This window comes from Scyliorhinus torazame, chromosome 17 (assembly GCF_047496885.1).
Source record: "Scyliorhinus torazame isolate Kashiwa2021f chromosome 17, sScyTor2.1, whole genome shotgun sequence".
Classification (NCBI taxonomy): domain Eukaryota; kingdom Metazoa; phylum Chordata; class Chondrichthyes; order Carcharhiniformes; family Scyliorhinidae; genus Scyliorhinus; species Scyliorhinus torazame.
The window spans coordinates 65,834,247-65,848,143 of NC_092723.1; the positions used below are offsets into that span (position 1 = coordinate 65,834,247).

The window sequence follows — 13,897 nt, forward strand, 5'->3', positions numbered from 1 at the left end:
GTTCAACAATTCCTTGAAACATTTTAAATACCAGGGGGGCGAGATTCTCCGACCCCCCGCCGGGTCGGAGAATCGCCTGGGGTTATCGTGAATCCCGCCCCCGCGGTTGCCGAATTCTCTGGTCCGGATGGGTCGAAGTCCCGCAGCTAGAATGCCTGTCCCGCCGGCGTGGATTAAACCACCTCTGTTACCGGCGGGACAAGGCGGCGCGGGCGTGCTCTGGGGTCCTGGGGGGGGGCGGGGCGATCTGGCCCCGGGGGGTGCCCCCACGGTGGCCTGGCCCGCGATCGGGGGCCCACCGATCCGTGGGCGGGCCTGTGCCGTGGGGGCACTCTTTTCATTCCGCCTTCGCCACGGTCTCCACCATGGCGGAGGCGGAAGAGACTCCCTCCACAGCGCATGCGCAGGGATGCCGTGAGTGGCCGCCCGGCAATGTCATTTCCGTGCCAGCTGGCGGGGCACCAAAGGCCTTTTCCGCCAGCTGGCGGGGCGGAAATCAGTCTGGCGCGGGCCTAGCCCCTCAAGGTTAGGGCTCGGCCCCCCAAGATGCGCAGGATTCCGCACCTTTGGGGCGGCGCGATGCCGGACTGATTTGCGCCGTTTTTGGCGCCGGTCGGTGGACATCGCGCCGATACCGGAGAATTTCACCCCAGGTGTTCATTAAACTGCAAAATGCCTGCACTCCAGCAGTCAGCATGGTAGCATAGTGGCTAGCACTGTGGCTTCACAGCGCCAGGGTCCCAGGTTTGATTCCCCGCTGGGTCACTGTGTGGAGTTTGCACATTCTCCCAGTGTCTGCGTGGGTTTCCTCCGGGTGCTCCGGTTTCCTCCCACAGTCCAACGATGTGCAGGTCAGGTAGATTGGCCGCGCAAAATTGCCCTTAGTGTCCAAAAAAGTCGGGTGGGGTTGTGGGGATAGGGTGGAGGTCTGGGCTTGGGTGGGGTGTTCTTTCCAAGGGCTGGTGTAGACTCAATGGGCTGAATGGCCTCCTTCTGCACAGTAAATTCTATGCTTCTATAATCCGCTGTATTTTGCTTTCCTCTCCTTCAGGGGCATCCTCTGTTACCCAAAATCCAGCCGCACATAGCTTGAACATCCCTGACACTTGGGAGTGCCTCTGTCTGTTGGCATTGTGGCTGCTGCCTGGATTGAGTGTGCAGAACAGCAGAATGCATGGCCTGTGGCCAAATACCAGCTGCATGTTCAGGAAATGATATCCTTTCTTGTTTACAAAGGCCCCTCGTTGTCCAGAAGTTACTTTACTGGCTATAGGCGTGCAGTCTATGATATCTGGTACCTTTGGAAAAACTGCAAATACTGGCAGATCCTCTGACTCTTTCCGCCTGACTGGCATGTGGTCAATAAATGAAATAACTTCATACGCACACCTGAACAACGCATCAGTCACGGAATTTATGCAGCAATGGGCAGCCTTCTGCGTAATCCCACGCAGGGCTCCTACTGAGGCCTGTAAGACCGTGGTGGAAATAATTCAGGGCCACTGTTACCCTCACTATTACAGGCATTGTGGGCCAAACACAGTGTTGGATTCAATGTCAGCAGATTGCTGTGACTCTCTCCTCAGACAACCACAGTCTTCAGAGGCAGTTATTCTGACATTTAGAAGTAAGACATCCTGGCTCTGTAGACGCAGATGGCAGGGTAGTGCCTTTCCTCTGTCTACCTGCCAACTGCTGTTGCCTCCCCTTTGGCAGTTCCTTTAATTGCTCCGCATCACTTTCCTGGAAAGGCCGCACCTGTCCTTGAACAGTTTCCCACCTCCTTCTCGTCCTCCTCTATTCTGGAGGAAGAGCCTGCCAATGAATGGGCTAATCCCATTAGGCACAGCAATGTTGACTACAATTGCTGCGGAGCACAATTTTGCCTGGAATCGCAACACTTCTCGGCTGTTCCCTTCCCTCGGGAATGCAGGGCTTTAAATTCAGTGAAAAATAATTGTAAAGGTCACACCAAAGTCTCCCAGTCCTGTTCTGGTAAAGACAGGCATAGGTCCACTTACAGCCTTCATACTGTCTTTGCAGCACCCTTCACTGAAAAACATAACTCACACTGACTCAGCCACCACATAATTGTGCAACATGTTGTTCAGGTCAATTAGTTTGTTAACAAGTCCCATGTTGGGCGCCACTGTCTGGGCAGCACAGTGGCACAGTGGTTAGCACTGCTGGTTCACACCGCCAGGGACCCAGGCTCAATTCTGGTCTTGGGCGGCTGTCGATGTGGAGTTTGCACTTTCTTCCCGTGTCGGCGTGGGTTTCTTCCAGGTGCTCCGGTTTCCTCTCACAGTCCAAAGATGTGCAGGTCAGGTGGGGTTATGGGGTTATGAGGATAGGGTGGAGCTGTGGGCCTAGGTAAGGCACTCTTTTAAGGGTCGGTGGAGACTCGATGGGCTGAATGTCCTACTTCTACATTGTAGGGATTTTGTGGCAAAATGTTGAATCACCCTTTGATGAGGTTTTTAAAAATGGTAGGCAGACGGTTGGGCTGCTGAAGTCGACAGCACCTAACTTTTGTATTGTGGGGAACTGACCTCAGGTTCACATCCATCATCACATCACATTTCACACAGTCCCGATTTCCAAACATAAAATTCATCCTGTTAAAATAGATGTTTAATGTCCTGTTTCCAATGAGATCTTTGTAATATATCTAAAACCAGATATACCATAGTCGGTGGGATGGAGAGCTAACTAAGTTACACTTGATGAAGCAAGTTGTATTGCCAAAAACCACAGATAAAAGTTATTTCCCTTGCTCTTAATGGTCATTTTCACTTTGATCCTCAGTTGCATTTCATTGAGTAGAATGTTTCTGATGAAGGCTTACTGCATCATTTTGACAAAATGCAAAAGTAAAATCAAAATGTTGAACATCCCCACCTTTGGTTTTAGTAAGAGTAACTACTGTGGTACTGAATACAGACGGAGAAGATACACATAGGCCAGGAAAAGAAACTCTCATGAGATCCTGGCTGGAATCGATACTGGCCATCTGTAACAGCACCCACATTAATGCATAAACCTGTTATTGCTATATGGACTTTGTGATTACCCACTCCAAGTCTATAAATATGTAACAAACTTCCAGATACAGATAATCTGCTTTGCAGCAGGACGAAGAACACACAAAAGAAGTAATCAGACTCCTTAATGAGCTGATGGCTGGTCAGACAAAGGGAGCTTTAGAGCACAATGGGTCTTGATTTATCCACCATGGATAAACATGCCCTTCTCATTAACCAGTTGGGGTCTGGCGCGGACAATGGCCACTGGTGGGCGTACACATATGACTCAATCCAAGCTTCCCAGTATAAAGAAAGCAGCATCAAACAGATCTTGAGCAATAACCTGGGAGTTCCCAGGCACAACCATCGCAAGAAGAAAGGACCCAGGGTTTCGAACCCAGAAAAGACATCCACATCAAGTGATCATAGCCTGCCAGCCTCCTTTACTAAGTGTGGGTAAAACCCTGTGAGTCTGAGTCATATTTTCTTGAGTAATAGAATTGTGAATAAATTGTGTTGAACCGTGAACCTGTTTTGTCCTTTGTTCATCTCGCAAATAAGGGCACCTGAGTAAAACGTTTGAGTAAGTAAATTGGTCGAACGTATGAGAGTGGAGTGAGGAAGTGCTTTAAATAGCGACCCTCCTAATGAGGCCTGGGTTTCAAATGGTGGGATGTCTTCTATGGGTGAGAAATCAGGCAGAGTATAAATTGGGCTCCCAATTAGAAATCGCCCATTATTACCCAATATTTCTCTACTGGACTATCACATCTGGGGGAACCACAGCCCTGACACCCCAGGCAGTGGCAGTGAAATGCCAGCCTCGTTTATGTGCCCAGGTCTTGCAGTGCTGCTGTAGTTCATAACTTGCTAACCTCGAGTGTAAGAGCAATTGGGCTAAGTCAGAGGCAAATTCCTCATGCACATTGAAACTGGCATAGATAAAGAGACTCAAATACTTACAGTTGTGGCGTACTGAATATCCTTCCAGATGGAGGTATCCCGGGAGAGATCAGAGATCTCAAATAGGTTCTCTAAAATCACCTCCCCAATCATATCATGTCTGGAAAACCTGTCAAAATCATATACGCTTAAGTGCAGCTTCCTGTTGGTGAGTTCATCATATGATACAGGGAATTGGAAGCTCTCGTCAAAGGTAGGATTGAGTGTCTTTCTGTGCACTCGGGTCTGGAACTTCCTTTTCCGATCGGGAAGAAGGTATATTTTTACATAGGGGTCCGAGCTCCCACAAAAGTCTTTCGCAGGCAGGTCAAAAGCCTTGAGGATTGTAACAATCAACATTTCATTTTCATAGTCGTATTTTAACATGAAGTTGATTTTCCCACAGGTTTTCCCATTGTCTTTCTTTGTGTCTTCTGAATCCACGGATTTCTGTTTGTAGAGCTCTGGTTTGATCCGCCCGATACTCGTGGCTTGTTCCTTCTGTGGTATGGAGTCCGTGCTGAAGTCATCACTCGATACATGCATCTGCCTTGGCAAGTGTCTCTTAAAAGAGCTGTGCCTAGAATAAATAATTAAAAGCAAATTAAATTGATATGTGCACTCAATGGTTTGGGAAATGGGAGCTGGGAAGAAAAGAAGAAAGTGTTAATTGTATCAAATCAAGTTGACTACATACAGGTAGTGGGCATGCATTGTCTTTACAAGTGCTCCTACCCTAACACACTTACTGAGGAATCATAAGATATATACCTGTACAGTTTCAATCTGTGAATAAAGACTGGCTCTGGTTCTTCCTTCACCAACTAGTTATCAGGTGTACAACAGCAAGGAAGGAAATCACAGGCGGAATTCTCCATCCATTCATGGTAGTGGGATTCTCCGATCCTGCTGCAGTGAATGGGAGATTCTCCATAACGCAAGCAGTGGTAATGGGGCGGACTCGCAATGGAGAATCCTGGCCCACATTTATATCGCACCTGTTATGATCCAAAAGTGTTTGTGCCAATCAAATGCTTTGAGTGCAATTACTATAATCTTGTAGGAATAGCAACAGTCAATTTGCGCATAGCCAGATCCAACAAACTTCAATGGGATATCAATCAAATAACCTGACGTGGGTTGAAGGATAAATATTGGCCACGACATTGGGGCGATATTTCCTGCTTTTCTTTGAAAAATGCCATGGGATTTCTTTATATTATTTATTCATTCAAGGGTATGGGAATCACTGGCTAGCCCAGCATTTATTGGCCACCCCTAATTGTCCTTGATAATGTGGTGATGGGCTGCATTCTTGAAGCCCTGCAGTTCCTGAGGCATAGGTACACCCACAGTGCTGTTAGGGAGGGAGTTCCAGGATTTAGACCCAGCGACAGTGAAGAAACGGTAAGATATTTCCAAGTCAGGATGGTGAGTGGCTTGGAGGCAACTTGAGGGTGGTGATGCAGGATCCAAGAAGAATTATAGGGCATATGAGGAAAAACGTTTTTAAACAGAGGGTGATGGGTGTCTGGAATTTGCTGCCTGAGTTGGTGGTGGAGGCAGAGAACCTAAACTCTTTTAAAAAGTACCTGGATCTGCATCCATAATGTTGTAAGCTGCAGGGCTACGGGTCGTGTGCAGGAAATGGGATAAGAAAGGGCACATGGGTGTCTTTGGGTCGACATAGACAGGATGAGCTGAATGGTTCCCTTTTGTGTGTATCTTTTCTATGGTTCTACGGTATCTGCTGCCCTGGTCTGAGGTGGTAGAGCTCATGGGTTTGGAAGGTGCTGCTGAAGGAGCTTTGGTGAGTTGCTGTTGTGTGACTTATAGATGCTATGCGATGTGGTGGAGGGAATTAATGTTTAAGGTGGTCTATGGGTAGCTAGTCAAGCGGGCCACTTTGTCCGGAATGGTGTTGAGCTTCTTGGGTGTTGTTGGAGCTGCACTCATCCAGGTAAGTGGAGAATGTTCCATCACACTCCTGACTTATACCTTGTAGGTGGTGGACAGGATTTGGGAAGTCAGGAGGTAAGTTGCTCAATGCAGAAGTCTAAGCCTCTGACTTGTTATTGCAGCCACAGTATTCATATAGTGGGCGATTCAGTGATGGTAACACCTTTGAATGTCATGGGGGAGATGGTTAGGTTCTCTCTTGTTGGGGATGGTCTTTGCTTGCCACTTGTGAGGAACAAATATTACTTTTATGTCCACGGAGGGGTGTCATGACATGACAATTTAACATCTCATCTAAAAGCTGGTATCTCCAACATTACAGAACTCCGTCAAGTATTGCAATATTCATTGCATGCTCCAATGTCTGGACTGGGACTTGAACCCACAAACTCTGACTCAGAGTTGAGAGTGTTGTCAATGACTCAAGGTGGATGACAAAAGTGATTGCCATTCATTACTTTGTGTTGATGGTCTTGTGGCACAGTGGGTAGTGTCGCTGCCTCTGAACCAGAAGCCCTGGGTTTGAGTCCCACCCCAATGATGCCCAAGGATGATGCATTCATAACACCGCCAAACAGGTTGAGTGTGTGGATGTGCAAATCCTTCCAAACACACCAATGACTGTCAGTAAGAGTGGAAGAGACGTTTGGTCAGCAATGCTTGATATGGAGTGGTGCCCCTCAAGCTATAAGTCACTGGCAACACACCAGCGACCTGTTCCAAGAATAACTATGGAAATGGACAAAAGTCTGCCTTAATGCACCACCAGGTGAGGGAAGAGAACTGGGCCCATGCTAGTTTTTCTTTCACTCTCTCTTTAATTTCTTGATTGAGTCATTCGAAGCACAGAACAAAATGGCATTTGTCAATAATAATTACCCTCTCATATGGCCATAAGACGTGGGAGCAGAAGTAAGCCACTCAGCCCATCTGGTTTGCTTCACCATTCAATGAGATCATGACTGATCTGATATGATAATCCTCAACACTTTCCCGCCTTATCGCCATAACCCTTGATTCCTTTCTTGATGAAAAATCTATCTATCTCAACCCTGAATGTACTGAATGATTCAGCCTTTATAAAGAATTCCACTAATGCACCACCCTCTGATAGAAGAAATCCCCCTCATCTCTGTTTTAAATGGGATAACCCTTACTGTGAGATTATGTCCTCTAGTCCTAAACTTACAAGAGGAAATATCCTTTCAGCATAAGAACATAAGAACTAGGAGCAGGAGTAGGCCATCTGGCCCCTCGAGCCTGCTCCACCATTCAATGAGATCATGGCTGATCTTTTGTGGACTCAGCTCCACTTTCCGGCCCGAACACCATAACCCTTAATCCCTTTATTCTTCAAAAAACTATCTATCTTTATCTTAAAAACATTGAATGAAGGAGCCTCTACTGCTTCACTGGGCAAGGAATTCCATAGATTCACAACCCTTTGGGTGAAGAAGTTCCTCCTAAACTCAGTCCTAAATCTACTTCCCCTTATTTTGAGGCTATGCCCCCTAGTTCTGCTTTTACCCGCCAGTGGAAACAACCTGCCCGCATCTATCCTATCTATTCCCTTCATAATCTTATATGTTTCTATAAGATCCCCCCTCATCCTTCTAAATTCCAACGAGTACAGTCCCAGTCTACTCAACCTCTCCTCGTAATCCAACCCCTTCAGCTCTGGGATTAACCTAGTGAATCTCCTCTGCACACCCTCCAGTGCCAGTACGTCCTTTCTCAAGTAAGGAGACCAAAACTGAACACAATACTCCAGTTGTGGCCTCACTAACACCTTATACAATTGCAGCAGAACCTCCCTAGTCTTAAACTCCATCCCTCTAGCAATGAAGGACAAAATTCCATTTGCCTTCTTAATCACCTGTTGCACCTGAAAACCAACTTTCTGCGACTCATGCACTAGCACACCCAGGTCTCTCTGCACAGCAGCATGTTTTAATATTTTATCATTTAAATAATAATCCCTTTTGCTGTTATTCCTACCAAAATGGATAACCTCACATTTGTCAACATTGTATTCCATCTGCCAGACCCTAGCCCATTCACTTAGCCTATCCAAATCCCTCTGCAGACTTCCAGTATCCTCTGCACTTTTTGCTTTACCACTTATCTTAGTGTCGTCTGCAAACTTGGACACATTGCCCTTGGTCCCCAACTCCAAATCATCTATGTAAATTGTGAACAGTTGTGGGCCCAACACTGATCCCTGAGGGACACCACTAGCTACTGATTGCCAACCAGAGAAACACCCATTAATCCCCACTCTTTGCTTTCTATTAATTAACCAATCCTCTATCCATGCTACTACTTTCCCCTTAATGCCATGCATCTTTATCTTATGCAACAACCTTTTGTGTGGCACCTTGTCAAAGGCTTTCTGGAAATCCAGATATACCACATCCATTGGCTCCCCGTTATCTACCGCACTGTTAACGTCCTCAAAAAATTCCACTAAATTAGTTAGGCACGACCTGCCCTTTATGAACCCATGCTGCGTCTGTCCAATGGGACAATTTCCATCCAGATGCCTCGCTATTTCATCCTTGATGACAGATTCCAGCATCTTCCCTACTACCGAAGTTAAGCTCACTGGCCTATAATTACCCACTTTCTGCCTACCTCCTTTTTTAAACAGTGGTGTCACGTTTGCTAATTTCCAATCCGCTGGGACCACCCCAGAGTCTAGTGAATTTTGGTAAATTATCACTAGTGCATTTGCAATTTCCCTAGCCATCTCTTTTAGCACTCTGGGATGCATTCCATCAGGGCCAGGAGACTTGTCTACCTTTAGCCCCATTAGCTTGCCCATCACTACCTCCTTGGTGATATCAATCCTCTCAAGGTCCTCACCTGTCATAGCCTCATTTCCATCAGTCACTGGCATGTTATTTGTGTCTTCCACTGTGAAGACCGACCCAAAAAACCTGTTCAGTTCCTCAGCCATTTCCTCATCTCCCATTATTAAATCTCCCTTCTCATCCTCTAAAGGACCAATATTTACCTTAGCCACTCTTTTTTGTTTTATGTATTTGTAGAAACTTGCATAAGATGCATATGGCATCTTACCACATCAAAACATTTTAAAGCACATCACACACAAGTAAATACAACTGAAGGGCCGGAAATGGTATACAGACAAGTGCAGCAGCCATTCTGCACACGCAATTGTCCTATTAACAGCTCTAAGTTGAACAAACCATTAATCTTGGTGGCATGGACTAAGACAGAAATGCCGACCAGAAGATCAGGAGAACTTCTGCATACCCTTAAAATAATTGGTGGAATGACATTAGCAACCACCAACTCATACCAGTTATCAGAGATCCAGTTAACCAACATATTGTTGGAGGAGAACACTCTGAGATTGAGACAGGTTCGAACCAGGAAACACATTTTCCGTGTTAATTGTCATTCAACATCCCCTTTAACAATGACCGCAGAATTTAATCACAAAAACCTGGTTGCAAGGGCATCGCCTCGAGCAGGACGACCAGTTACAACCCCCGGAGTAACGGACAGGTAGAGAGGGAGGATGGAACAGTCTGGAAGACCATCCTACTGGCCCTACAGTCCAGGAATCTCCCAGTCTCCCGCTGGTCCTCCCGGATGCCCTCCACTGCTTTGTACCACAACCAACCAAACACCTCCCGAACGTCTCCTTGTCTTCCCCAGGAAGTACTCCTCTGGGACCTCGCTCCCGACCTGGCTGGCAGCTCCTGGACCCATCCTGCTCCGAAAACACGTGCGGGCGCACAAGTTGGACCCGTTGGTCGAGAGGGTCCACCTTCTCCACGCTAACCCCCAGTACGCCTACGTGGCGGACCCCGACGGCCAACAAGATACGATCTCCCTACGAGATCTGGTGCCCGCCGGAGCCCCACGCGCACCCCAGCCACCAGTCCCACCCTCCCTCACACCAGTGCACCTTACAGGAGGATCGGTCCTTCCGTCGGCCCAGTCTAGCCCCCCCCCCCCCACCCACCGACGCACCCCGCAGACGCTCCCTTCCCAGGTCAACCATTTTCTCCACCAGCGCCGTCTTAGGGATGTCGAAGCTGCCACAGAGACCGAGGCCACGCTCCCGGAGTCACAGACGCCCAAGCCTCCACCGGAGTCACCACCGAAGCTTCGACAATCACAGAGGACGACTAGGGCCCCCGATTGACTGATTGCTTCATTTTAAAGTGTATATTTAATTATGGATCATAACTTGTAAATAGTAATTAGAATTGTAAATAGTTACAAAACGCTGTACGGAGGTATTACGGTACCTCCATAACTATCATTTCTACCACGTTACCATGTTGTAATATCAGGCCACCACCCCCGCCGGACCCTTTTTTAACAGGGGGTGAATGTGGTAGTCTGTGTACAGGTATTACAGTACCTGGTACACCATTGGTAGATATTGTATGCTTCCTATTGGTCAAGCTGTATGGTAGCTCCGCCCTGCAAGGCGAGGTATAAGAGCCCGTGCCGCCTCAGCAGCCTTCATTCTGTACCTGAGCTGCTGGGGGAAACATCTAGCTTATTAAAGCCTCCAGTTGGACTACAACCTCGCTTTAGTGGTCATTGATCGTGCATCACCTCGCATTCATGTTCTCGGCCTAGGGCAGGTGTTCCGGTGAAGCCCAACACAAGCATGAGGAACAGAATCTCATATTCCGATTAGGCACTGAGTTCAACAACTTCAGACGACAAAATCTGTCCTTAGTTTTGTGTTTTGTTAATTTGCCGAGTGCCGGTCTGTATCATGGTTCCATGTTTTTGCTTTCAGAGAGAGCTGTTCATTATTCTGCCATTAACATTTCTTCTGGATCATGCTTTGGTTTTTTTCTGCAACCAATGCCGTTCTCTTTTCCTATTATTCCATGACATCTGTGTTATTTGATCTCTCTGGCCCTCTAACCTATTCCTGACCTTCCCTTTTATTCATCCTAACCCTCCCCTCTGTTCCCCTTTTTGAACAGCATAGAACCCATCACATTTCTCCCATTCTTCAGAGTCACATTGGACTCAAAACTTTGGCTGAAATATTCCAGCCGGTCCCATTGGTTGGATATTCCAGTCCCATAGATGGTAGCCACCTCCCCGCCGTGGATTCCCAGGCAGTGGAGGGTGCAACAAAGGGGAAATCAATCAACAGGAGCGGGACCTGAAGATCCCAATGGCGGACTGCTTCCACTGCCGTAAAACATGCCATGTTGGTGATGGGGGGGCGGGGAGGAAATATCACCCTCTATATCTCTCTCTGCTGATGCTGGCAGGCTTGCTGATATTTTGCAACACTTTCTGTTTTATCTCTGAAGTATTTTGCTTTAACATTAGTCATTTGATACACCAGAGTGACATTTGGAAGATACACTTAAAGTAAATCGCTGAAATACGTAGCAACCTTGTAAGTTTAGCTGCATCAGGTAGAACAACAAAATTAAGATTTTCTTAAGATAAGATATAACATCTGATGCGACCATCAATTCACTCAAAGATACGTGGAGAAGTAAACCGTGGTTTTAATCAGCTTAGAACTGAGCCTGCCTGTGACCGGTACAACACTGAAGGCGGGTCTGCAGGTCAGCAGCTCTTATATTTCCTTTAAAGGGGGTGGAGCCATGGACAGAGCCCGTACATGCCCCAACATATCCCCTGTGGGTGAAGCCACACAATGGCCCATAGGTAGAGCCCACAGGGTTAATAACATAACACAGTGCACTGGTGAATTATCAGTAACTATACATTCACCACAACATCACATATCAAACAATTGTCTCGCAGCAGCGATACAATGTCAGGCAACATTACCTTATTAAAGAAGCCAAGAAAGATGGTGGGTTTATAGTAAATTAGTCAATGAGTGCAGGAGTGTAGCGTGGGACTGGTTATGCATTATGTGTTAGCTATGGGTGAACTGGAAAAGGATAGGGCATTGGAAGCTGCTGAGAATGTTCAGAGTTTAATTAACAGCCAATGACAATAATGGGTTTGCACAACAAATAATAGGAGCCAACCTCAGAACAATATGAGCTTATGTGTACCAATAGCATACACACTGAATATAATGACACATTCTACCACATTTGTCCGACCTAATCAAACATATAGAAGATACAATTCACTGAAGTACCTTGAGGCCTTTGATCTAGCCTTGTTATGGCAGTCAGGATATAATTCTTGCAACTATCTGATGAATCCTTGGTGTGTGAGCTAAACAGTAATTGGATGATTCATATTTAAGGTGTGTTTTGTTATCTCATTCACTTCACTTAATAGTGTCAACAAGACACTTCAGCGTAACCGTCTCAAACGTGTTCATGAACTTAAACATGCATCAGGTCCACAGCATCCTTTTTATTGGTTGGAGAGACACCTTTGAATTAGCTCAACAATGCTCTATATTCCAGCAGAGCTCCAAGCCCTGTGTTAGGAATCCATTGCTTTGAAAATGACCGCGACAGAAGCTTCACAAATACTTTTTTTATCGCACTCAATCTTCCGAGGTGCACCTTTGGGTAAGTCGTGGTATCACCAGTTAGTGGGATATTATAAATTGGAATGAGTAGCAGTATTAATGATCTCAAGTTGTCTCTTGGGATTTTTAAAGGGCATATTGCTAAGAGGCCCCTTTTTGCTGATATCTGTCTCTTCATTTCAACAATTTCTTTCCAGGTGTGAATAAAATGCACATTTACGTCAGGTGCCAGTAATTCTGCACATGCACCATACTCTGCTCACCTTACCGGTCTCATCCTTTCAAGTTCTACGCACCTCAAAAAATTCCGCAAGTTCGATTTTGTGTGTTTAAGAGATGGCGTAATCTGGAAGTTTGATCTCCAGAATGGCAGTACTGGCATCAAGGCATCTTGTTCAGCCTGCTCTGTATGCTTGCTGTGGACACTCCCTGTGTCCTTGCTAACGCCCTGCTCAAAACACCAGCTAGGACAGTGTGAGCATACACCGCAGAACCCAATAGGAAAAAACAGTTCCAACCAGTATTCTTATTTCCTCGTTTACACTGTATTTTGTCTCCTTCTGGAAGCAAAATAGCATTTAAAGCAATGAAAATCTTGGCTCTGTGGCAATTAATTTGTGGTATTTGGGTTCGGATTTTTCTCCCCCTTCAGTTTTAGTCTGTAATTTGTTGTTGTGTTTGTATGGAGATCAAAAGATACTGAGGTTGTCCAAGCATTTCTACCATATTCTGTATCTGTCTAATGACAATTGAATTATGAATGTAATTATTTATGTTCTGGCTGGATTGATTGATGCAATATTCTTGTTAAGTGTTGCCTAAGTTCTTGTATTCTTTTATCAAAGCTTCTGTCATTCAAACTAAATATCCTTCTCAGTACTGGGGCTGCAGAGCAGAGGAATTTCCATGTTCACCTTATATTAGTACTGATGCACCGTTGAAGTCAGTGAATATCTACACTGCCCGGCTGCCTTCTTCAAAGTTCAAATAAATGTGCCCAAACTCCTGAGCAGTGTAAATCTGAAAGAGTGCCCTGGTGGATAAATGGGCTTGAACCAGGATTTTAAACTTAACCTTTTGTCAATAATGCACTGTAGGGAGAACCTTCACTAAGTATGTTCAAAACTGAGATCGCTAGACTTCAACATGTTAAAAAATTCAAGGGATACGGAGGTAGTGCAGGAAAACAGTGTTGAAGTAGAAGATCAGTCATTATCTCATTGAATGGCAGAGCGGGCTCGAAGGGCTGAATGGCCTACTGTTGCTCCTATTCCTTATGTGTGTAAACAGGAGTGAGATTGAAAGTGGTTACGGTTGGTCAGCCAGTGGCAACTAGGCAGAGGAAATAACCTCCATGTTTGAAGACGAATACCCGAGGGGCACAAATAACTTGGTCCACAGTCTTCATCAAATGAGGAAAGATTCAGCACCTTGGACCAAACTCATTAGAATGAGGGTGATCATATTGAAAAACAGGGGGCAGGAT

The 13,897-nt window shown here is 46.0% G+C and overlaps 1 protein-coding gene across 1 annotated transcript in view; it reads right to left on the reverse strand.

Moving 5' to 3' along the window:
* LOC140393920 (synaptotagmin-6-like) overlaps positions 1–13,897 on the reverse strand; it is a 760,260-nt gene that overhangs the window by 242,223 nt on the left and 504,140 nt on the right. The window contains exon 3 of the mRNA XM_072480561.1: positions 3,990–4,548. Coding sequence (XP_072336662.1) covers positions 3,990–4,548 — 559 coding nt within the window. The remainder of the gene's footprint in view (positions 1–3,989; positions 4,549–13,897) is intronic.